General features: G+C 43.3%; 1 protein-coding gene across 7 annotated transcripts in view; it reads right to left on the reverse strand.

The window, feature by feature from the left end:
* SCML2 (Scm polycomb group protein like 2) overlaps positions 1-27144 on the reverse strand; it is a 135316-nt gene that overhangs the window by 63389 nt on the left and 44783 nt on the right. For 4 of the 7 annotated variants that reach the window (XM_077296330.1, XM_077296331.1, XM_077296325.1 and 1 more), the window contains exons 2-3: positions 6858-6971; positions 2865-2935 (exon numbers count right to left, since the gene is read on the reverse strand). In XM_077296330.1, coding sequence (XP_077152445.1) covers positions 2865-2935; positions 6858-6885 — 99 coding nt within the window. In that variant the 5' untranslated portion in view covers positions 6886-6971. Of the gene's footprint in view, positions 1-2864; positions 2936-6857; positions 6972-22622; positions 22714-24826; positions 24923-26053; positions 26175-27144 lie in introns of those variants that run through there. The other 3 variants (XM_077296326.1, XM_077296328.1, XM_077296327.1) reach the window with 3 other exon arrangements.

Consider the following 27144-nt stretch of genomic DNA (forward strand, 5'->3'; position numbering starts at 1 on the left):
AACTGATGTGGCTAGGTGAGAGGCTCTGGACTGGGGTCTAAGGGGTAACGTTTCTCCTTATGGAGAGTGACATACCAGCTGGCTTGTCAAGGTAAGGAGGCTTATTCACCGTGCAATGCTCCTCTGGGAATTTAAATATTCAAACTGCCTCTTCTGAGAAAAAGAGGACTTAACCAGGGATTGTCTGTCAACAGTCTCTAAAATCATGATGTTCTCGCCTCTATCTGAAACTGAATCTCTCCAAAATTTAACTGCTCATGTTTCCTCCCTCTACTAACCTAACCTATACCTGATGTAGCAATTTCCTTGCGTGGTTCAACAGTATCTCCCAAGCAAAACGCTTGTGGTCTTGGGGTCATATTTGACACAGAGCTTTCCTTTATTCCCTATATCCAATCACTCACTTGCTCATGTAAGTGCATCTAAAAAAACATCTCCAGAATCCAACCTTTTCTCATCTAAGAAACTGCTAGAACTCTTACTGTTGCCCTTATTAATTTTTGTCTGGACTACTGCAACTCTTTACGGATTAGTCATCCTCCTCTCCAATCTGTTCTGAATGTGGCAGCCAGGATCGCATTTCTGTCCAGCTGCTACAACAAAGCCTCCACCTTGTGCCAGTCATTGCACTGGTTATACATCCGCTACAGAGTATAATACTGTATAAACTTATTGCTCTCACCCACAAAATTCTCCACGGTTCTGCACCACCATACATCTCTTCTCACATCTGTCTTTCACCCTACCCGTGCTCTCCGTTCTGCAGCTGACCTAAGACTAACATCTTCCACAATGTGAACCTCCCACTTCTGTCTTTAAAACTTTTCTCGTGCTGCAGCAGTTATTTGGAATGCACTACCCCGAAAGATCCTATTAATACGTAGCCCCCACAATTTTAGGTGTGCTTTAAAATCACATCTCTTTACACACGCTTATCATCTCACTTCATTAATCTAACTCTCCCCTGTTCCCTCTTCTAATTTTTCCTCAGATTCTATTCATCTGTCTCCACATCCACCATGCACCCAATAGCACACAGTAACTGTACTTAAACAGATACTGGCTGATGACCGGCTCATGCAGCTTTATATCATAACCCTTACGTACCCGTATATACTCGAGTATAAGCCGATCTGAGTATAAGCCGAGACCCCTAATTTTGCCACAAAAACTGAGAAAACTTAATGACTCGAGTATAAGCCTAGGGTGGGAAATGCAGCAGCTACTGGTAAATTTCAAAAATAAAAATAGGCACCAATAAAAGTAAAATTAATTGAGACATCAATAGGTTAAGTGTTTTTGATTATCCATATTGAATCAGGAGCCCCATATAATGCTCGATAAAGTTTGATGGGCCCCATAAGATGCTCCATATTAAAATATGCCCCATATAATGCTCCATAAAGTTCATGATGGGCCCCATAAGATACTCCATAATAAAATATGCCCCATATAATGCTCCATAAAGTTCATGATGGGCCCCATAAGATGCTCCATACAAAATATGCCCCATATAATGCTCCATAAAGTTCATGATGGGCCCCATAAGATACGCCATAATAAAATATGCCCCATATAATGCTCCATAAAGTTTATGATGGGCCCCATAAGATGCTTCATACAAAAACATGCCCCACATAAAGGTTAATTATGGCCCCATAAGATGCTCCATAGAAACATTTGCCCCATACAATCCTGCATAAAGGTTGATTATGGCCCCATAAGATGATCCATAGAAAATGTGCCCCATAAAATGCTGCATAAAGGTTGATTATGCCCCCATAAGATGCTCAATAGAAACATTTGCCCCACATAATGCTGCACAAAGGTTGATTATGGCCCCATAAGATGCTCCATAGAAACATCTGCACCATACAATGCTGGATAAAGGTTGATTATGGCCCCTAAGATGCTCCATAGAAACATTTGCCCCATATGATGCTGCGATTTAAAAAAAAAATTGACATACTCACTTCTTGTCCTGAGCAGGCGGGGACACCGGTACTTGCAATTTTCACCTGTCCCCGTTCCAGCGCCGCTCTGTCTTCTGTCTTTCTGCAGTGACTGTTCAGGCAGAGGGCAACGCGCACACTAAACACGACATCGTGTCCTCTGACCTGAACGTCACAGCCAGAGGACGCGGGAGACACAGCGGCATGCGGCGGTGAAACGGGGACAGGTGAATATCGCAATGCTCACCCTCCCCAGTTATACTCACCTGCTCCTGTCACGGTCCCTACTTCTCCGATGCGATGGTCTCTGACGCCAGCAGCTTCTTCCTCTGTTCAGCGGTCAGTGGTACCGCTCATTAAACTAATGAATATGTGCTCCACCCCTATGGGAATGGAGTCGCGTCCATATTCATTACTTTAATGAGAGGTACCACGTGACCGCTGAACACAGGAAGAGCTGCGGGCGCCGGAGAAGCAGGGACTTGCAGAGACGCGCCGGGGGCAGGTGAGTATGATGTGACAGCCACCGCTCCCCCTCCCCTGCCAACCCCCTGGGACACTGACTCGAGTATAAGCCGAGAGGGGCACTTTCAGCCTAAAAAAATGGGCTCAAAATCTCGGCTTATACTCAAGTATATACAGTATTATAATAATGGCTGGACATTATATGACAAGCACGTCCTAGCTATTGAGTCCTCCCATCTCCTTAGATTATAAGCTTGCAAGCAGGGCCCTTACTCCTTCTGTAACTGTTAAACTATGTTACTATGTTACTTTGTGACGTCTTGATTGTCTGTACATGTTCTGGTTCAATTGTAAAGTGCTGCAGAATATGTTGGCGTTGCATAAATAAAATTATTATTATTATGAGTGGTGGCAGGTTGTCTTTAAGTCATTGGGAGAATAGCGTACCTGTCTAAAGTAGTGAGAAGTAGCTGCAATCGAACCAGTAACCTTCAAGTATTCTTCCCAGTTAAACATTTCTGAAAATAGATGAGAATTTAGTCGATAGAAAACACGAAAGGCCACAAAAGCAATCAGTCCACATTAACAGAAAATATATTCCAGCTGTAACGACAAGTGTAAGACTGGTTTTAAATTATTCTCGTCATCCACAAACAGAATAAGTGGATGTACACAGCAAGACAGTCACTTCCAATATGTCCAATATCCTGCAACAAATATTGGCAGAAAACAGACCACTGGTCTACAAGAATAAGCAACTCAAAATACTAGGAAACTGAATATTTGATGGCATTTGTTTACTAAAATATGTGAGACCTTTAACCTCTAAAATCCTGATATTTAGAATGTCAGCCATTACTGCAGATTTTCGTGGTCCCTCATATTGTTACGGGGAACATGAGGGTCAAGAATGTTCATTTTTAACACCTCAGATCCTTTTGTTTATAAGGAAGAAAAGAAATCACCCAAGGAATCTTGGTCCCCATACACATTATAGTTGGCCTAATGAGACAATTTTGGGAGGATAGGTCAACCTTCTAATGTTTATAAGTGCTTTCCAACTTGCCTCAGACAGAAGGATCAGGAAGTTATAAGGTACCCGATCGAGGTATCTGGCAGATACTTACTCCCATTTCACCAGAAAATGTGTAACAATTAACATTCATGTATATGGCCATAGTAAGGGTAAATAGCTATCTAAGGTGCATGGGCACCATTACTGCTCTCTCCCTATGGAGTAGACATTCATGCTTGGCCAACGTGAGCAAGTTTATGGTGAAATGGGGTTGGAAGAAATGATTTCTAAATCTAAACTGGTGTAGCCAGATTTAGGAAAGTAGCATTGTATAGTTGATAGAGTTGCTGTTCACTAGTGATGAGCAAGTATACTCGTTGCTCGGGTCTTACCGAACATGCTCGGGTGGTCTCCGAGTATTTTGGCATGCTTGGAGATTTAGTTTTGACACACCATCATCGGGAAAACAGTTGGCCAAGCCTGAATTCATTGGCCAATACAAAAGATATTTTGTCTACAATCTATATTTCCTTTAAAACACCACTCCAGCATTTATTTATTTATTGCAGGACGGGAGTAGGGCTACTACTGCAAGTTCCCTGCCCCTAGTATTATGCTTACCGGCCATTCTCTACACATTCTATTAGCACCGTTCAGATTGTCTTCTGAAGCTTGTGACCTGCCACATTGCTCCAGTGTTTGCTGGGCGATTGGAAAATCTGTAATAGCCAGAACGAGGCACTTATAGACTTATATTGAGAGCTTGTGACTGTTACCTCTGATTTCCGATCAGTCAGGAGCTGAGGTCACAAGATGGCAGTGGGGGAATGGACCAGCTAAAGAAGGCGGCTGGTAAGTATAATTCTAGGGTCAGGGAACTTAGATTAGTAGCACCACTGCAGCGGTGTCTTTAAGACATTTTTAGGAAACCTCTTTTGTCCTCTGGTGAAATATATGGCCAGGTTGAACACCTATGATTGTCAATTTGGACTATAAAGTGTATGACTTAATTTGTGAAAGAATCAGTCACCAGACAATCACTTGTTCAGCCATCAAACTACTTACAGTCATATGAAAAAGTTTGGGCACCCCTATTAATGTTAACCTTTTTTCTTTATAACAATTTGGGTTTTTGCAACAGCTATTTCAGTTTCATATATCTAATAACTGATGGACTCAGTAATATTTCTGGATTGAAATGAGGTTTATTGTACGAACAGAAAATGTGCAATCTGCATGTAAACAAAATTTGACTGGTGCAGAAGTATGGGCACCTCAACATAAAAGTGACATTAATATTTTGGGCAGCACGGTGGCGCAGTGGTTAGCACAGCAGCCTTGCAGCGCTGGAGTCCTGGGTTCTAATCCCACCCAGGACAACATCTGCAAAGAGTTTGTATGTTCTCTCCGTGTTCGCGTGGGTTTCCTCCGGGTTCTCCGGTTTCCTCCCACATTCCAAAGGCATACTGATAGGGAATCTAGATTGTGAACCCGGTTTCCTCCCACATTCCAAAGGCATACTGATAGGGAATCTAGATTGTGAGCCCCAGCGGGGACAGTGATGATAATGAGTGCAAACTGTAAAGCGCTGCGGAATATGTTAGCGCTATATAAAAATAAAGATTATTATTATTTGTAGATCCTCCTTTTGCAAAACTAACAGCCTCTAGTCGCTTCCTGTAGCTTTTAATGAGCTCCTGGATCCTGGATTAAGGTATTTTTGACCATTCCTCTTTAGAAAACAATTCCAGTTCAGTTAAGTTTGAGGGTCACTGAGCATGGACAGCCCTCTTCAAATGATCCCACAGATGTTCAATGATATTCAGGTCTGGGGACTGGGATGACCATTCCAGAACAGTGTAATTGTTCCTCTGCATGAATGCCTGAGTAGATTTGGAGCGGTGTTTTGGATCATTGTCTTGCTGAAAGATCCATCCCCTGCGTAACTTCAACTTTGTCACTAAATCATGAACATTATTGTCAAGAATCTGCTGATACTGAGTTGAATCCATGTGACCCTCAACTTTAACAAGATTCCCGGTACCGGCATTGGCCACGCAGCCCCAAAGCATGATGGAACCTCCACCAAATTTTACTGTGGATAGCAAGTGTTTTTCTTGGTATGCTGCCTCCATGAATAACGCCTTTTGTATGACCAAACAACTCAATCTTGGTTTCATCAGTCCACAGGACCTTCTTCCAAAATGTAACTGGCTTCTCCAAATGTGCTTTTGCATACCTCAGGCGACTCTGTTTGTGGCGTGCTTGCAGAAACGGCTTCTTTCGCATCACTCTCCCATACAGCTTCTCCTTGTGCAAAGTGCGTTGTATAGTTGACCGATGCACAGTGACACCATCTGCAGCAAGTTGATGCTGCAGATCTCTGGAGGTGGCCTGAGGATTGTCCTTGACTGATCTCACCATTCTTCTTCTCTGCCTTTCTGATGTTTTTCTTGGCCTGCCACTTCTGGCCTTAACAAGAACTCATTCTTCTTCTCTGCCTTTCTGATGTTTTTCTTGGCCTGCCACTTCTGGCCTTAACAAGAACTGTACCTGTGTTCTTCCATTTCCTTACTATGTTCCTCACAGTGGAAACTGACAGGTTAAGTCTCTGAGACAACTTTTTGTATCCTTCCCCTGAACAACTATGTTGAAAAATCTTTGTTTTCAGATCATTTGAGAGTTGTTTTGAGGAGCCCATGATGCCACTCTTCATAGGAGATTCAAATAGGAGAACAGCTTGCAAGTGGCTACCTTAAATACCTTTTCTCATGATTGGACACACCTGGCTATGAAGTTCAAAGCTCAATGAGGTTACAAAACCAATTTAGTACTTCAGGAAGTCAGTAAAAAGTAGTTAGGAGTGTTCAAATCCAGAAAATGATAAGGGTGCCCATACTTTTGCACCAGTCAAATTTTGTTTAAATGCAGATTGCACATTTTCTGTTAGTACAATAAACCTCATTTCAATCCAGAAATATTACTGAGTCCATCAGTTATTAGATATATGAAACTGAAATAGCTGTTGCAAAAACCCAAATTGTTATAAAGAAAAAAAGGTTAACATTAATAGGGGTGCCCAAACTTTTTCATATGACTGTATATCTAATGTGTGTATGTGTTTTCATGGCTAAAAAAAAAGTCCATTATGATCAACTGTAGCCTAATGGATATGACACCTTATTAATGTTTCTAGGTACAGTATGTCTGGCATTTTGGTTGACTGCCATTTCTTTCACTACTACCGGTAGGCAGGTCAGAAAGGGTTCTGCTTTAAGTCCTCTTTTCATTTTCCATATCTTAATTTTTCTCATATATAAAAATAACTTTCCTTGGTGACACAAGATTATTAATAAGCATTGCGTTCTGTAATCTCTACAACGATCGGCAGAGTATAACCAAGAGTGGGTATGGGAGATATCTACCTTTTGTTCTTTTTGGTGTAGTCTTCATAGTGAATGGTGCTCTTCAAACAAAGCTGTCTGGAAAAAGCTGTTTAATGTCTTAATGGCTCTCCGTTCTCTCACCGTGGTGGCTTTCTATAAAGAAAAAAAGACGGTGTAATTAAAACTAAGCATAATCAAGTCATTACAGAGACAGCTCCAGCTTACTTTAATGCATGCATCTAGTTATCTTTTCTCACATCAGGTCTATGGCTTTCAGCTAATATGTGGAAGAATTGTTATTTTATTTGCTTTAAGAAAAGCCAGAGATTCAGGGTTCTATAAACCATGTGTATGCTGTGAAGTAAACAGCACAGACTTTGCTGACCTAAATCAATGGCCTGCCTATTAGTCCTGACACTGGGGCACTGACATTTCCTGTTATCCCCCTTCTTCACACATAGGTGATAGAGGTCTTACTCCTATCAGTACTAGACAACACGTGACTGTTGCTGGAATTGTGGGGGTAGTTTTACCTTCACCAACTAAATAAACATCTAGGAAATGCTGTAAGTTCTCTGGTGATCACACAATGAATCAAGGCAAACTGCATAGCAAGCAGTGTAATGAATCGTTATTTTAATTATACGCTCTAAATGGAATATTAATTATTTTATCATTTTTTATGGAAAAAGAAGGCATTTTACAAAACACGCAAAAAGTGGAGTGCACTCAAAACCCCCACAATTAAATTATTTGCTCAAAACGAGCTATATCATATGAATTGGCCATCTCTATCTCAGTGGAGAAAAGAGCTTCCAAGGCTTCTTACCTCAATTCACGCCATTAAAGGGAACCTGTCACCTGAATTTGGCGGGACCGGTTTTGGGTCATATGGGCGGGGTTTTCGGGTGTTTGATTCACCCTTTCCTTACCCGCTGGCTGCATGCTGGCTGCAATATTGGATTGAAGTTCATTCTCTGTCCTCCGGAGTACAAGCCTGCGCAAGGCAATATTGCCTCTCACTGTTATTAGCGGCAGCAGGTGTAGGCTGATGGGAATAATAGTCCCATCAGCCGTGGCCTGCTTTCATTGTTATCACTTCAATATAACTCTCATCATTCTCCCCTGCTCCCGCTGATTGCGGGCAGAGCTGGCGAGAATGATGAAAGCTGTCTTCAGCACCCGGTGCCGGGGAACAGTGCTTACTGTACCTCTGCTTCTCAGGGGACATTCCAGTGTGTCATCCGTATGCACGTGTGTGGGACGTTTTGCGGCCCATGCTGATAGTAGAAAATGGACATGTTAGCATGTTTTGCACACGCACATATGGTCCATGGAAACACACTGACATGCGAACATACCCATTCACTTGAATGGGTCTATGTAAGCGTCTCTGGTACGTGTGAAAACTGTCACCACACGTACCAGACACACTGACCTCTGAAAGAGCCCTAATTGGGGGAAGCGACTGTCAATCAGCATGATGCCAGTAGCCCCTCTCTATCGACAGGAAAAAAAAAATACTGCTCTGTTGACAGGAAGTAGCTGAATCTGTGTCAGGAGCGGTCAATGATCGGTGCCGGGTAAAACAGGCAGGTAGTTGCATCTGTTATCAACCACATGCCTTTTTTTAAAGTCCCTGATATCCCCTTTAGGGTATGTGCACACGTTCAGGATTTCTTGCAGAAATTTCCTGAAGAAAACCGGAAATTTTCTGCAAGAAATCCGCATTTTTTTTTTTGCGTTTTTTTTCCGTTTTTTTCGCGTTTTTTTAGCATTCTGCAAGCGTAATTAGCTTGCAGAATGCTAAAGTTTTCCAAGCGATCTGTAGCATCGCTTGGAAAACTGACTGACAGGTTGGTCACACTTGTCAAACATAGCGTTTGACAAGTGTGACCAACTTTTTACTATAGATGCAGCTTATGCCGCATCTATAGTAAAAGATAGAATGTTTAACCCCTTCCCGACCCATGACGCCTATGCGGCGTCATGGAATGATCGCATCCCTGCAGATCGAGTGAAAGGGTTAATTCCTATTTTACCCGATCTGCAGGGAGAGGGGGAGTTGTACTTCAGCCTAGGGGGGGTGGCTTTGCCCCCACGTGGCTACGATCGCTCTGATTGGCTGTTGAAAGTGCAACAGCCAATCAGAGCAATTTGCAATATTTCACCTATGAAAATGGTGAAATATTGCAATCCAGCCATGGCCGATGCTGCAATAGCATCTGCCATGGCTGGAAATCATGTTCTGGCCCCCCCACCGCCCCCGATCTCCTCCCCAGTCGTCCGTTATGTGGCCCGGTCCTCTCCGTCCTCCTGTCCGCTTCCCCGTCCTCCTGCCCGCTCCCCCGTGCTCCTGTCCGCTCCCCCCGTCCTCCGATCCCCCCCCCTGTGCTCCGATCCACCCCCCCACCACCCCCTCATACTTACCGATCCTCCCGAAGTCGGTCCGTCTTCTCCCTGGGCGCCGCCATCTTCCAAGATGGCGGGCGCATGCTCAGTGCGCCCGCCGAATCTGCAGGCTGGCAGATTCGTTACAGGTACATTTTGATCGCTGTGGTAGGTTCTACCACAGCGATCAAAATAAAAAAATAATAAATAAACCCCCCCTTTATCACCCCCATAGGTAGGGACAATAATAAAATAAAGAAAATATTTTTTTTTCTTTTTCCACTAGGGTTAGGGTTAGAACTAGGGTTAGAACTAGGGGTAGGGTTAGGGTTACGGGTAGGGTAGGGTTAGGGGTAGGGTTATGGCATGTGCACACAGAGCGGATCGGCCGCGGATCCGCAGCGGATCGGCCGCGGATCGGCCACGGATCGGCCGCGGATCCGCAGCGGATCGGCCGCGGATCCGCAGCGGATCGGCCGCGGATCCGCAGCGGATCCGCAGCGGATTGGCCGCGGATCTGCAGCGGATTGGCAGCGGATCCGCAGCGGATCGGCAGCGGATCGGCCGCGGATCTGCCACGGATCGGCCGCGGATCCGCAGCGGATCGGCCACGGATCGGCCGCGGATCCGCAGCGGATCGGCCGCGGATCTGCAGCGGATCGGCAGCGGATCGGCCGCGGATCCGCAGCGGATCGGCAGCGGATCCGCAGCGGATTGGCCGCGGATCTGCAGCGGATTGGCCGCGGATCCGCAGCGGATCGGCAGCGGATCCGCAGCGGATTGGCCGCGGATCTGCAGCGGATTGGCAGCGGATTGGCCGCGGATCCGCAGCGGATTGGCAGCGGATTGGCCGCTGCAAATTCGAAGCAGTTTTCCATCAGGTTTACAGTACCATGTACACCTAAGGAAAACCAAATCCGCTGTGCCCATGGTGCGGAAAATTCCGTGCAGAAACGCTGCATTGTATTTTCCGCAGCATGTCAATTCTTTGTGCGGATTCCGCAGCGTTTTACACCTGTTCCTCAATAGGAATCCGCAGGTGAAATCCGCACAAAAAAACACTGGAAATCTGCTGTAAATCCGCAGGCAAAACGCAGTGCCTTTTACCTGCAGATTTTTCAAAAATCGTGCCGAAAAATCTCACACGAATCCGCAACGTGGGCACATAGCCTTAGGGTTAGGGTTGGAATTAGAGTTAGGGTTGGAATTAGGGCTAGGGTTTGAAATAGGGTTAAGATTAGGCTTGTGGTTAGGGTTACGGATAGGGTTAGGGGTGTGTTGGGGTTACAGTTGTGGTTAGGGTTGGGATTAGGGTTACGGTTGGGATTAGGGTTAGGATTAGGGTTGGAATTAGGGTTACGGTTGTGTTGCGGTTAGGGTTGTGGTTAGGGGTGTGTTGGGGTTAGGGTTGTGATTAGGGTTATGGCTACAGTTGGGATTAGGATTAGGGGTGTGTTGGGGTTAGTGTTGAAGTTAGAATTGAGGGGTTTCCACTGTTTAGGCACATCAGGGGTCTCCAAACGCAACATGGCGCCACCATTGATTCCAGCCAATCTTGCGTTCAAAAAGTCAAATGGTGCTCCCGCCCTTCCAAGCCCCGACGTGCGCCCAAACAGTGGTTTACCCCCACATTTGGGGTACCAGCGTACTCAGGACAAACTGGGCAACAACTGTTGGGGTCCAATTTCTCCTGTTACCCTTGCAAAAATAAAAAATTACTTGCTAAAACATAATTTTTGAGGAAAGAACAATTATTTTTTATTTTCACGGCTCTGCGTTATAAACTTCTGTGAAGCACTTGGGGGTTGAAAGTGCTCACCACACATCTAGATAAGTTCCTTCGGGGGTCTAGTTTCCAAAATGGGGTCACTTGTGGGGTGTTTCTACTGTTTAGGCACATCAGGGGCTCTGCAAATGCAATGTGACACCCGCAGACCATTCCATCAAAGTCTGCATTTCAAATGTCACTACTTCCCTTCCGAGCCCTGACGTGTGCCAAAACAGTGGTTTACCCCCACATATGGGGTATCAGCGTACTCACAACAAACTGGGCAACAAATATTGGGGTCCAAATTCTCCTGTTACCCTTGTGAAAATAAAAAATTGCTTGCTAAAACATCTTTTTTGAGGAAAGAAAAATGATTTTTTATTTTCACGGCTCTGCGTTGTAAACTTCTGTGAAGCACTTGGGGGTTGAACGTGCTCACCACACATCTAGATAAGTTCCTTGGGGGTCTAGTTTCCAAAATGGGGTCAGTTGTGGGGGGTTTCTACTGTTTAGGCATATCAGGGGCTCTGCAAACGTAACATGATGCCTGCAGACCATTCCATCAAAGTCTGCATTCCAAAACGTCACTACTTCCCTTCCGAGCCCCGGCATGTACCCAAACAGTGGTTTACCCCCACATATGGGGTATCAGCGTACTCAGGAGAAACTGGACAACAACTTTTGGGGTCCAATTTCTCCTGTTACTCTTGCAAAAATAAAAAATTCTGGGCTAAAAAAATATTTTTGAGGAAAGGAAACACATTTATTATTTTCACGGCTCTGCGTTATAAACTTCTGTGAAGCACTTGGGGGTTCAAAGTGCTCACCACACATCTAGATAAGTTCCCTTGGGGGTCTAGTTTCCAAAATGGAGTCACTTGTGGGGAGTTCCTACTGTTTAGGCACATCAGGGGCTCTGCAAACGCAACCTGATGCCCGCAGAGCATTCCATCAAAGTCTGCATTTCAAAACGTCACTACTTCCCTTCCGAACCCCGACGTGTGCCAAAACAGTGGTTTACCCCCACATATGGGGTATCATCGTACTCAGGAGAAACTGGAAAACAACTTTTGGGGTCCAACTTCTCCTATTACCCTTGGGAAAATAAAAAATTCTGGGCTAAAAATCATTTTTGAGGAAAGAAAAATTATTTTTTTATTTTCACGGCTCTGCGTTATAAACTTCTGTGAAGCACCTGGGGGTTATAAGTGCTCACTATGCATCTAGATAAGTTCCTTGGGGGGTCTAGTTTCCAAAATGGGGTCACTTGTAGGGGAGCTCCAATGTTTAGGCACACAGGGGCTCTCCACACGCGACATGGTGTCCGCTAACGATTGGAGCTAATTTTCCATTCAAAAAGTCAAATGGCACGCCTCCCCTTCCGAGCCTTGCCGTGCACCCAAACAGTGGTTTACCCCCACATATGAGGTATCGGCATACTCAGGAGAAATTGCCCAACAAATTTTAGGATCCATTTTATCCTGTTGCCCATGTGAAAATGAAAGAATTGAGGCTAAAAGAAATTTTGTGTGAAAAAAAAGTACTTTTTCATTTTTGCGGATCAATTTGTGAAGCACCTGGGGGTTTAAAGTGCTCACTATGCCTCTAGATGAGTTCCTTGGGGGGTCTAGTTTCCAAAATGGGGTCACTTGTGGAGGAGCTCCAATGTTTAGGCACACAGGGGCTTTCCAAACGTGACATGGTGTCCGCTAACGATGGAGATAATTTTTCATTCAAAAAGTCAAATGGCGCTCCTTCCCTTCCGAGCCTTACCATGTGCCCAAACAGTGGTTTACCCCCACATGTGAGGTATTGGTGTACTCAGGAGAAATTGCCCAACAAAATTTAGGATCCATTTTATCCTGTTGCCCATGTGAAAATGAAAAAATTGAGGCTAAAATAATTTTTTTGTGAAAAAAAAGTACTTTTTCATTTTTACGGATCAATTTGTGAAGCACCTGGGGGTTTAAAGTGCTCACTATTCTTCTAGATAAGTTCCTTGGGGGGTCTAGTTTCCAAAATGGGGTCACTTGTGGGGGAGCTCCAATGTTTAGGCACACGGGGGCTCTCCAAACGCGACATGGTGTCCGCTAAAGATTGGAGCCAATTTTTCATTGAAAAAGTCAAATGGCGCTCCTTCCCTTCCGAGCCCTGCCGTGCGCCCAAACAGTGGTTTACCCCCACATATGAGGTATCAGCGTACTCAGGACAAATTGGACAACAACGTCCGTGGTCCAGTTTCTCCTTTTACCCTTGGGAAAATAAAAAAAATTTCGCTAAAATATCATTTTTGTGACTAAAAAGTTAAATGTTCATTTTTTACTTCCATGTTGCTTCTGCTGCTGTGAAACACCTGAAGGGTTAATAAACTTCTTGAATGTGGTTTTGAGCAACTTGAGGGGTGCAGTTTTTAGAATGGTGTCACTTTTGGGTATTTTCAGCCATATAGAACCCTCAAACTGACTTCAAATGTGAGGTGGTCCCTAAAAAAAATGGTTTTGTAAATTTTGTTGTAAAAATGAGAAATCACTGGTCAAATTTTAACCCTTATAACTTCCTAGCAAAAAAAAAATTTGTTTCCAAAATTGTGCTGATGTAAAGTAGACATGTGGGAAATGTTATTTATTAACTATTTTGTGTCACATAACTCTCTGGTTTAACAGAATAAAAATTCAAAATGTGAAAATTGCGAAATTTTCAAAATTTTTGCCAAATTTCCGTTTTTTTCACAAATAAACTCAGAAATTATCGACCTAAATTTACCACTAACATGAAGCCCAATATGTCACGAAAAAACAATCTCAGAATCGCTAGGATCCGTTGAAGCGTTCCTGAGTTATTACCTCATAAAGGGACACTGGTCAGAATTGCAAAAAACGGCAAGGTCATGAAGGGGTTAAAAATAATAAAAAAAATAAAAAAATGCTTATACTCACCCAGACATCTCCTCACCGGCGTCCGGCTCCTCTTCCTATAGCTGGTCTGTGCGCACAGGACCTTCCGTGACGTCACGGTCACGTGAGCGGTCACATGACCGCTCACGACCAATCACAGGACAGTGACGTCATCGGCAGGTCTTTCGCCGCACACCAGCTACAGGAACCGAACGGCAGCGTGCAGTGGAGGCGGGAAGACATCGAGGGTGAGTATAGGACTGTTTTTTATTTTAATTCTTATTTTTTGACCACTTATATGGTGCCCAGTGCGTGGAGGAGAGTCTCCTCTCCTCCACCCTGGGTACCAACCGCACATAATCTGCTTACTTCCCGCATGGTGTGCACAGCCCCGTGCGGGAAGTAAGCAGATCAATGGACCCCTAGGTGTGCGGAATCCCCTGCAATTCCGCATTTTAATGAACATGTTGCTTTTTTTTCCGCGATGCGATTTTTTCGCGGAAAAATAGGCTACATTTGCACAAAAAATGCGGAATACACTTAAAATAATAGGAGGCATATGTAAGCGTTTTTTTCGCGTTTTTATCACGTTTTTATAGCGAAAAAACGCGAAAAAAACGCGAAAAATACTGAACGTGTGCACATGGCCTTAAACTTGGATTTCTAATCTGAAATCTGCAGTTTCTGCATCTAAAGGGACATTTTCATGTAAATAAAGTAATACTGGCCAAGAGGTTAAACCTGGAGATTTAGGATCCTTATTGAAATCTGCAACAAAAAAGTGGGTTTATACAACAGAAAGTGACATGCTGCTGATTTAAAAAGGTAAAAGCCAATTTCCCTCTAAATTCCGCACTACTGACCTACCTGCTATCGAATGGATATCAGCACTGTAAACAATAAGATCACGTTCACACGTTCAGCATTTCACATCAGTATCTGTAAGCCAAAACCAGGAGTGGGTGAAAAATGAAGAAGTGCACATGTTTCTCCTAGGCTATGTGCACATGTTGCGGATTTACTGCGGATCCACAGTGTTTTTTTCCGCGCAGATCTGCAAAGTGATTTAAAGTACAATGTAAATCAATAGGGAAAAAAAAATGCTGTGCTAATGGTGCGGGAAATTCCACATGGAAAACACAGCAGATTGATGTCACTTCTTTTGTGCGGATCTGCAGAGTTTCTGCACCCATTCCATTAAAGAAATCCGTAGGGGTAAAAAACGAATGAAATCCACACTGAATCCGCAGGAAAAACGCACAAAATCCGCAAGAAAAACGCAACAAACGCATTTTCTGCCAGGAGATGCAGATTTTGTGCAGAAAATTCTGCACCCAAATCTGCAATGTGTGCACATACCCTTATACTTTTCCTCTGATTGTTCCACTCATGATTTTTGAATACAAATACTAATGTAAAATATTGAATGTGTGAACATGCCCTGACAGACAAAAAAGAAGTGGCGGAGAATTAATGTTGGACCATGGAAGTTTGAGTAAAGAACAATTTTTTTTATTTAACCCCTTCGTGCCATGCACCGTACTAGTACGGCGCTGCGGCAACTGCAATTGTGCCAGCCGCAGTACTAATACGGCGCACCTATCACCGCGGTCTCGCGCCGCGGTGATAGGGTGCGGGTGTCAGCTGGATATGACAGCTGACACCCCGCAGCAATGCTAGCGCCGATCGCGGGCATTTAACCCCTCTGATGCCGCTGTCAGTAGTGACAGCGGAATACAGGGGGATCGCGCAGGGCCCCGTCCCTGCGCTCTCCCACCGGAGCAGCGCGATGCGATCGCATTGCTCCGGTGATCCGGAAGGAGTCCCCGGATCCAAGATGGCCGCGGGACTCCTTCCGGGTCATGAAGTGAGGTGGCTTGCCGGCGCCTGCTCAGAGCAGGCGCAGGAAAGCCTCCTGCACTGCCTGTCAGATCACTGATCTGACACAGTGCTATGTACAGTGTCAGATCAGCGATCTGATCTAATATAGTGATGTTCCACCCTGGGACAATGGTAGAAAGTTAAAAAAAAAAAAATAATAATAATAGAATGTATATATAAAAAAAAAATCCCCAAATGAAGGAATAAAAAAAAATTCCCAATAAATCCATTTATTTATGTAAATAACAAAAAAAACCAAAACAATAAAAGTACACTTATTTGGTATCGCCACGTCCTTAACGACTCGCTCTATAAAACTATCCCACTAGTTAACCCCTTCAGTGAACACCGCAAAAAAAAAAAAAAAAAAAACAAGGCAAAAAACAACGCTTTATTATCATACAGGCGAACAAAAAGTGGAATAACACGCGATCAAAAAGACGGATATAAATAAACATGGTACCGCTGAAAACGTCATCTTGTCCCGCAAAAAAAAGCCGCCATACAGCGTCATCAGCAGAAAAATAAAAAAGTTATAGCTCTCAGAATAAAGCGATGCAAAGCAATTATTATTTATATAAAATAGTTTTTATTGTGTAAAAGCGCCAAAACATAATAAAATTATATAAATGAGGTATCGCTGTAATCGTACTGACCTGAAGAATAAAGCTGCTTTATCAATTTGACCACACGTGGAATGGTATAAACGCCGCCCCCTAAAAGAATTTCAGGAATTGCTGGTTTTTGTTCATCCCGCCTCCCAAAAATTGGAATAAAAAGCGATCAAAAAATGTCATATGCCCGAAAATGATACCAATAAAAACGTCAACTCGTCCCGCAAAAAACAATACCTCACATGACTCTGTGGGCCAAAATATGGATAAATTATAGCTCTCAAAATGTGGTGATGCAAAAACTATTTTTTGCAATAAAAAGCGTCTTTTAGTGTGTGACGGCTGCCAATCATAAAAATCCGCAAAAAAAACGCTATAAAAGTAAATCAAATCCCCCTTCATCACCCCCTTAGTTAGGGAAAAATAATAAAATTTTAAAAAATGTATTTATTTCCATTTTCCCATTAGGGCTAGGGTTAGGGTTTCAGTTAGAATTGGGGGGTTGCCACTGTTTAGGCACATCAGGGGCTCTCCAAACGCGACATGGCGTCCAATCTCAATTCCAGCCAATTCTGCGTTGAAAAACTAAAAGCGCTCCTTCCCTTCCGAGTCCCAAACAGTGGTTCCCCCCCACATATGGGGTATCAGCGTTCTCAGGACAAATTGGACAACAACTTTTGGGGTCCAATTTGGTCTGTTACCCTTGGGAAAATAAAAATTTGGGGGCTAAAATATCATTTTCGTGGAAAAAAATATATTTTTTATTTTCACGGCTCTGCGTTATAAACTGTAGTGAAACACTTGTTGGTTCAAAGTTCTCACAACACATCTAGATAAGTTCCTTGGGAGGTCTAGTTTCCAATATGGGGTCACTTGTGGCGGGTTTTCTACTGTTTAGGTACATCAGGGGCTCTGCAAATGCAACGTGACGCCTGCAGACCAATCCATTAAAGTCTGCATTCTAAACGGCGCTCCTTCACTTCCGAGCTCTCCCGTGCGCCCAAACAGTGGTTCCCCCCCACATATGGGGCATCAGCGTACTCAGGACAAATTGGACAACAACTTTTGGGGTCCAATTTGTCCTGTTACCCTTGGGAAAATAAAAATTTGGGGGCTAAAATATAATTTTCGTGGAAAAAAATATAGTTTTTATTTTCACGGCTCTACGTTATAAACTGTAGTAAAACACTTGTTGGTTCAAAGTTCTCAACACATCTAGATAAGTTCCTTGGGGGGTCTAGTTTCCAATATGGGGTCACTTGTGGGGGGTTTCTACTGTTTCAACATTTTCGACATGTATGCTTTACATCAACACAATTTTGGAAACATAATTTTTTTTTGTTAGGGAGTTATAAGGGTTAAAAGTTGACCAGCGATTTCTCATTTTTACAATAAAATTTTCAAAACCATTTTTTTTAGGGACCACCTCACACTTGAAGTGACTTTGAGAGGTTTATTAACTATATTATGCGATATAACTCTCTAATTTAAGGGCATAAAAACTAAAAGTTTGAAAATTGCAAAATTTCGAAGAAGTTTTACCACTATCATAAAGAACAATATGTCACGAGAAAACAATCTCAGAATCGCCAGGATCCGTTGAAGCGTTTCAGAGTTATGACCTCAAAGTGACAGTGGTCAGAATTGTAAAAATTGGCCCTGTCACTTAGGTGAAAACAGGCTTCGGGGTGAAGGAGTTAAAAAAAAACAAAAAAAACAAAACCTGAGCCTTATGACCAAGTTTTCCGAAAGCAGAGAAGAAGTCAGTTGAACTGTCAGTTTTGGTGACCACTGAAAATGTATGAGGATGTCTGGAGTCCAAGGTTATCAAGCAAGAACCAGATGTCCAGTCTTATACGAAAAAGCCAGATGCACTCCATGCCACCCAACCCCCTGCTTCATCTTCACTTTCATGGGGACTACAATTTATCTTCTGCTCAGCTGCTCTCACACTGTGAGCTCCTGCCCACTTTACACTTCCAAATGAGACTCAACTCAATTTGCACCTGTAGAGAATCTCTCCCTACCCTCAAGCCTCTTCTCCCTTGTTCCTCTCTACTCCCAGACTTAACGGCCATCAATGTGTTTTGAAACTTACATTCTACATTCCTAAGTCATGAAGTCAGTTATTCTTTGAATATATAAAAGACCCCCCCCATTACACTTTCCTATTCTACCAGGGTCCACCTTTAGGTAGGGATCTTGCCAATTTATAATTTTACCCAACGAATAGTTGTTAAGTCTCCAGTAATTAGTACGGGTAGTTATTCTCTAGAGTTGTCACATCTGATTGTACCTCCATGTAAAACTCTGCCCTTCCCTTACAAGAAGTCTGTTATTTGTGTATGTTCTAATCAATAAAAAGGCATTTAAAAGAAAATGTATGATGTTCTAATCCTTAGTTCTCCTGTACATAGACCAGGAGCGTCCAGTAGCAGGTTATTCAATCTCATCATTGAAAATACATACAAACTAACCCGAGCTAAGTGTGCATGGCTATGATGGAGTCGGAAGGTTCAGATGCCAACTAAGATGATGTCTCGGCAACTTGTAAGGATATGTTCCCACGGTCAGTAAATGTTGCGGGTTGGGAGCTGTGTACATCCGCAGCGACCAGATGTTACAGCATAGTGGATGGGATTTGAAGAAATCCATGCCAACTATGCGTGCACCGGCACCCATGGCTTCCCTGCGGAGATGCATATGCAGTCTTTCCAGCCCGCAGAATGTCAATTTATCTTGCAGAGACGCTCAGTCTCCGCAAGATAAATGTCCCCGTACAATGTATTGGGCGCGGTGATTCTGCACGGTTCAATGAACACATGCGGAATCACCTGCGTTCCAAAGCCGGCAGTGCTATGGACTGAGCGGACATGTGCTGCATCCAAAGCGCTGCTGGATCCTGACCGTGGGAACATACCCTTAGGGTATGTACACAGCATCAGGAATGGCTCAGTATTTGCTCAGGAATTGCCGCAGGTGAAATCTGCATCTGAGGTCACTAGAAGGTCACCTGCGTTTTTGATGCGTTTTTTCATTGCATGTGGTTTTTTTTTTTCACTTGAAATAAAGCTAACTGAAAGTTGGCTTCTGGGAAGGAAAAAAAAAAAGTGATTTCCTGTTTGCAGATATATGTTCCCAAGGTTAGGTATGTTCCCACAGTCCGTAAACGCTGCGGATAGGATGCTGCGTACATCTACAGCGTCCAGCTGTTACAGCATAGTGGATGGGATTTCAAGTAATCCCATGCCCACTATGCGTGCACCGATGCCCGCGGCTCACCCGCAGAGACGGACATGCGTTGCGTCTTTCCAGACCGCAGCATGTCAATTTATGTCACGGAGACGCTCAGTCTTCGCTGCGTAAATTACTCATACACTTTCATTAGATACGGTAAAACCGCATTATCTTCCTAGTCACATGCGTATTGCGGGAACGCAATTTACGACACGTGTACTAATTTACATAATGGTAAATCTTGGGACACAGCCGGACATACACGACACAGGAAGTGGAGAAAAGCACAGAGAGAGGTCTCCTCCTTTTTAATAAATAAATAATAATTAAAATATATATATCGTGGGGTCCCCTATATTTGTTAACCAGCCAGAGTAAAGCAGACTACTGGGACTGGTATTTCAGGCTGGTAAGGAACCAATATCCATGAACCTTACCAGCCTAATAATATCAAGCCGCAGCATTCTGCTTACCTTGGACGGTTAGCGAAAATAGAGGGATCCCCTCCAAAAAAATAGCGTGGGGTCTATTTTTGTTAACCAGCCTAGGAAAAAGCAGACAGCTGAGGCCTGGTATTCTCAGGCTGGCGAGGCCCATGGATTTGGCCCTCACCAGCCTAAAAATAGCAGCCCGCAGCCGCCCCACAATTGGCGCATCCAAAGATGCATCAATTGTGGCACTTTACCCGGCTCTTCCCACTTGCCCTGTAGCGGTGGCAAGTGGGGTAATATTTGTGGGGTTGATGTCACCTTTTTATTTTCCAGTGACATCAAGCCCAAGGTTTAGTAATGGAGAAGCGTCTATAAGACACCTATCCATTACTAATCCTGTAGTTATATGGTAAATAAAGACAGTCAGAATAAAATATTTTACTTGAAATAAAGACAGACGCCTCTAATATTATCAATTAAACCATACTTACTGCATCGCCAAATTCCACCAAAGCCCTCGACCTCCTGTAAGAGAAATAAAATAAAAAAACAACAATATCCTTACCTGTCCGCCAAGAAGATATACATACTATCCCACAACGAGCCCAGCTCTGCTACATCTGAATGCCTTTGGCTGAACGGTGGCATTAGGCCACCATCCAGCCTGACATCCAGATACAGCCGAGATGATCACCGGAGACCGTGCACTGCAGTTGTCGCGGTCAGCTCAGCTCATCGCGAGAATTGCAGTGTATGCGAACTTCCAACTGAAACAAGGTAAGAAATTATTTAAAATTAGTACACATGCGTAGTAAGCTGCGCTTTTGCATTTAATACGCATGTGACTAAGAAGATAAGGCGGTTTTACCGCATCTAATGATAGTGAATGGGTAATTTATGCAGTGGAGAAAGAGCATCTACGCTACATAAATTGACATGCTGCGGTCTGGTTTCCGCATGGCAGCCGGAGGCGTCGCAGATCGCATAGGGGAGATGGGATTTCATGAAATCCCATCCACTCTGCTGTAACATCTGGCCGCTGCGGGTTGGACACTCCACAAGTATGCAGCGTCCCACCCGCAGCATTTACTGACCGTGTGAACATAACCTAAAGTGTCTTTTCTCAATTTACAGACCCAAGAACATAGCATATGCTCCCACAAAATACAGGGACTACAAGGGGGTTGAAAACTCTTGACTGCCCTTCCAGTGTGCTGTGTTACTTTGAGGAGCAATGCTGCACATACTTTACAGTGAATCGCTACAGTTTTGTTGCACGCCACACCTGATATGTGGAAGCCCAGCCTAATCTCTAACCTGCCAATTCGTCAAAAAGCCCTCTTAGGCTAAGTTCATATTAGCGTTCGGGGGTTTTGTGGAGGGCTGCGAATGTCCTCTGTTAAGCCCCGCCTAATTCCGCATGCGTCCTATGTACCTATCTAACATTGGGTACGCAGGACATGCAGATGCGTTGTTATGACGCGCCTGCCGACCGCACGGGAACGCAACAAGTTGCGTTTTGTGCGGGCGCATTAAAACAACGCATCTGCATACATCCGCATGTCCTGCGTACCCAATGTTAAATATAGGTACGCAGGACGCATGCAGAAGTATGTGCAAGTAGGCGGGGCTTAAAAGAGGACGTACGGGGCCCTCCGCAAAGCCCCCGAATGCAAATGTGAACCCGGCCTTAGATATTTCACACAGTGTAAATGCTGCATTTTATCTGCTGTGTTTAACTGTCAAAGCAAAGTGGATGTAATTTCATGAAAACTAATGCCCACTGTGCATCTAAAAACGCTGTTGAATTATGCTTTTTCTGCTGCATTTTTTTCTCTCTCTGCAGGCTTCCATGGAGACTAAAAAAAAAAAAGAACATATAAGACTGCATGAATTAAAGCTTTTCTGTACTATAAAAACTGCTGCTTCAAATCCGCACCGAAAGTGCATCAAACTGAGGAGAATGACATTAAAAATGCAATATCCAGAGAAGATTGTCATTGCACGCACCTGCAGAAAACATGTAAATAAAAAGCAGCAAAAAAAAAAAACAAAAAAAAAACCTGCAGCATTTTCGCTACATGTAAGCATGGCCTCAGATGTTTTGGTTTGGGCTAAAAATGTAGCTTCTTAAGGGAATCTATAAATTTCTACTTCTTAGGGTAAGTTCACACTGGGCGTTTTTGCTGCATTTTTTATGCTAATTTTCAGCTGCTTTTTACAATACCAGCAAAGCCTATGAGATTTCAGAAATCTCCTGCACACACATTGGTTTTTTGTGTGATCAGTATTTTGTACTTTGCTGCGTTTTTTGGACATAGAGCGTGTCTCTTCTTTCAGCATTTTTGCTGCTGAAAAAACGCAGGTATCATTATTTGCTGCATTTTTGCTGCTGAAAATCCAAGGACATTAGCATGGATAAAGAAAAAAAAAAACGCACCAAAACCTGCGTTTTTGACGCAGCTTCTTTCCTGCCAAGAAGATCAGCTTTTGCTGCAGCAAAAAAGCAGCAAAAACGCCCTGTGTGAACTTACCCTTACCAGTAAATATGTATTGGCAATAATGTATTTTGTGATTTCAATTCATACCAAGTTTCCATAAAAACACGACACCTGGTGAAATCCGATGGTGACATGTTGGCACCACAATCTGTCAGTAAGACAGCCTCCGGCTTAGGGCCTGTATTAAAGAATAGAAAAGTCTATAAAATGCTGGAGAATCAGTAATAAAGGCAACAGATGAAGAATAGAGAATAGCAGGAGAGGAGTGGGCACCCTGGATAGTGAGAGATACAGTATTATTCCCAAGATCAAACAAAGGTTCACAGCCTGAATTTAAAGACACCAAACATTAATACACTGCAGAGACGCGGCACATAATGTGAGCACATTAGCAAAGTGAGAATCGCCCTTATTCTGCATTTTATTTAACAAAGGCTTAAGTCTCGCTTTTAAGTGTCAGTTGCTTAAGGATCAGGGGATTTCTGCTTGTAATCATATGATTTTGATGTTCACATCAAACCGGTCACTCCTTTGAAGCCACTTCTGAGTTAGTTATTTGTATTAAAGCGCTCACGTGTTTGTGATTCTTTCAGCTTTCTAGCATATGTCCTTTAACAAAATCAATGCCTGGTGGATATGGTACGTGTGGATTTACATGCAACGCGCTGATCTGAGCTGACATACAGACTAGTCAAATCTAGTGAATCCTTCAAAAGTGTAGAATAAAGGAAAACAAAGATTAAAAGGATATGTGCACACATTATGTATTTGTTGCTCTGCAGAGTTTTGTCACAAAAACGGAAGCATTTTCTAGTACCAGTAAAGTTAATGAGATTCCTGAAGTCTCATGCACACATTGCTTATTTTTCTCTTGCAGATTAAAAGCAGTGTCAAATCTGCAGAATGTCAATTCTTTCAATGTTTTTTTTCCACTCAATCCTATGCATGGGAAAAAATGCAGGTAGAAAACACATCAATGTAAAGCTGTGTTTTCCCTGCCAAGAGATGCGTTTTAGGTGCAGAAATGTTTGCAGTAAATTCTTAAAGCGAACCTATCACCCCCAAAATCGATGGTGAGGTAAGCTCACCGGCATCAGTGGCTTATCTACAGCATTCTGTAATGCTGTAGATAAGCCCCGATGTTACCTGAAAGAGGAGAAAAAGACGTTAGATTATACTCACCCAGGGGCGGTCCCGCTCCGATGGGCATCTCAGGTCCGGTACAGCGCCTCCCATCTTCATTCCATGACGTCCTCTTCTGGTCTTCACGCCGCTGCTCCGGCGCAGGCGTACTTTGTCTGCCCTGTTGAGGGCAGAGCAAAGTACTGCAGTGCGCAGGCATCGGGCCTCTCTGACCTTACCGGCGCCTGCGCACTGCAGTACTTTGCTCTGCCCTCAACAGGGCAGACAAAGTACGCCTGCGCCGAAGCCGCGGCGTGGAGACCAGAAGAGGACGTCATGGAATGAAGATAGGAGGCGCCGGAGCGGACCTGAGACACCCATTTGACCCTGACCCCAGCGGGACCGCACAGGTGAGTATATTATAACCTCTTTTTCTCCTCTTTCAGGTAACATCGGGGGCTTATCTACAGAATTACAGAATGCTGTAGATAAGCCCCTGATGACGGTGAGCTTACCTCACCATCGATTTTGGGGGTGACAGGTTACCTTTAATGTGGGCACATACCTTTATAAGTGTGTTAATGAAGTGTGCTCAACTCTCGTATACAGTAAGACTATAAGGGCATGGTCCTCAGTGCTCACCCCTTCCTCCTCATGTACCAGCCAGACATTGTTTGTTTTCTCATTGTAATTTATATTGGTACATAAAACCCTTTTCTCATGTACAGCACTATGCTCTAAAAATGAAATAACAATAATTCTTGTAATCCTACACAATGGGCAATGACCTATTAAAAAAGTAGTGTTTGCATGTTGCCCTTCGGGAGTCATTGCAAAAAAAACAACAATACTCTGATTATGATAAACTTTTACATCTACATTAAAACCATAATTACGGGGCCATGAGAGAAAATATGGACAAAAACAAAACAGTGAGAATAATAGCACAACATGGAGAAAAAAATTCCCAAATGATTACAAAATGAAACAGCTCATTATATCCATACTTATCCATGTTTTAATACTCTAGTGGAAATGACACATTAGAGAAATAGAGTAGAAGATACTTCTAGTCACTTTTAGAAAGTATCACTAGTGTGGTACTAGTATATGTATACATATATACACCTAAAAACGACAAAATGTCCTGACATCAAAAAGCCACTTACCCAGACAAAGTGCTCTAGCCATAGTGATAGTAACATCCTCTACCATGAGAACTACTTTTCACAGCAATAGGTCCTATTAACAGCTGGAAGGCCACGTGCGATCTGCACCATCAAACACAAATGTGTCCTCTGATTCAGAGCAGGTATAGTGTAGATGAAAGCGTGTGGCTCCTCCTTGCCAGCCCAGCTGCATTTTACTACCACTTCTATTCATTGAAGATACCATAAACATCCTTAGGCCTGAATGGGAGCTGCTACAAATGAAACAATTTGCCAGGCAGGTTTTCACTTTGCTAGCAGTTCACTGCTAAATAATCGGCAAACTGAGAAACTGCAGAACGCTTGGCCTTTTATTGTTTAGCAAAGCTAAAATGCAGTCAGGATGTATGAAGTGAAGGTTCTTGGACACAACAGAACAATGTTCCTGTGATTCTCACTGGAAGGGTATTTTCACACAAGCTAATAACAAAATTGTTCAGTTTCATCCAGAAAAGTGGGACTTTTTTCACACTGTCATCCGTGTGCAAACCGTATAAAATATTTTTATTTTAACACCAGCAGCTACTAATCATTTACAGAATGGCAATGCATTTGTAAAAATCGGATTTGCTATACTGTGGCTCTACATGTACGCACCTGTACAGCAGGTGAACTAAATGCAACAGCAGAGACAACAGGTGGGATCAACATTCTACTTTATTCAGTTAACAGGGTTAAATAAGGGAAAGATTATCACAGATAAATCACATAAGAACAATATTCACAGTATTATTTACAGGCAAATACATGGATACATACCGTATATATTGTTTAGTACATTACATGAGATATGTCCTTGAGATCAGTTTGGGGTCTACAATCCAACCTGCCTCTAACCCTTGCAAATTTCTGGCCCTGACAAAGTCTAATAACGCTTTCTGGGCCACTTAAGCATCAGCTGGACCCCGTGTCATCTAGTCTCTCCCTTGCCCACACCGGGTACCATAAGTCTCTGCTGAAAGCAACAGCCACATGTCCCATAGAATGTAAGTCCGCAAGGACAGGGTCCTCTCCCCTCTGTACCAGTCTGTCACTGTAAACTTGTTTACTGTACACTATATTTATAACTCTGTATGTAACCCCTTTCTCATGTACAGCACCATGGAATCAATGGTGCTATATAAATAAATAATAATAATAATAATAATGTCTCCTCCTTGTTGTCTGGCCCACGCTCGGGTCTCTGACCAGGTATCCTCAGGGATTCTACTGTATTTGACCGCCGATGAGTGTCTTCTTGGTCCATATCAATGGGGCTGGACCTCGGCTGTTGACCGGCGTCGTTCGGGTCTTCGGTGCTTGACCGTCCTGTAACGGCTGTAACGGCCGCTGGAGCGGCAGCAGGACCAACGGTCACTTCCCTTGGTGCCAACGGTCACTTCCCTTGGTGCCAACTGTCTCTTCTTGGCCTGGCCAAGCCTTTTATTTTTAGTCACCTGACCTGGTGTCATCCTTTAAACTCTTTAAACTCTTCCCCTGGGGACCATACACAATACTTCCCTTTTTTACCTTCACTTTCAGCTTTGTACAGCAGATGGCGGTGTTAACTGTAAGCGAATTCAGTCCCTCTTGTCCATTTCTCTACACATCCATAAACTTAAATGGGAGAGTCTCATCTGACTTATGTTAGAAACTGGAGAATGCTGCTATTTTTTGACACTTAGATTTGGTCAGTGATAAAAACAAAACAAAAAAAACACTGCTCATCTGCACTGCCCCACTGATCAATATTATGGTAGTTGAAATGCAGTCCGTTTTTTTGACGGATAGTGCTTGGACCAGAAATGAAGTTGTGTGAACAAGCCCTATGAAATAGTTTCCAAGGGAGTTTTACATCGTCAACAAACTCATTGTTACAGGTTGCTTACACTGATATTCCGAGGATATGCTAGTGGTTTCTAACCTGTAAACATATTTCTCTACTAACAAGGTTGTATAGGGTTAAGAAAACATATCTGCTTTCTTCTAAAATCACCACGCCTAACCAAAAGTTGTATGTGGAATTGCAGCTTAGACCCATTCACTTTAATAGAGATGAGCTATAATGCCAAACAACCCACGGACCAGTGTAGCAGCCATGTTCTTCTAATACTGCACAGCCTCTCGGAGGAGTCATTCTAGGCAGGGATGAGTAGATAATTATTGTTAGTATAAGGGGTATGTGCTGTTCAAAACACCCTATTTATGCAAGAAAGCAGGGCTACTGCCTATCACAAAGATCTAATGTATAAATATGAAATCGTATATACCGTATCTATTGTGTACTATATCATCTATTT

This window comes from Ranitomeya variabilis, chromosome 3 (assembly GCF_051348905.1).
Source record: "Ranitomeya variabilis isolate aRanVar5 chromosome 3, aRanVar5.hap1, whole genome shotgun sequence".
Classification (NCBI taxonomy): Eukaryota; Metazoa; Chordata; class Amphibia; order Anura; family Dendrobatidae; genus Ranitomeya; species Ranitomeya variabilis.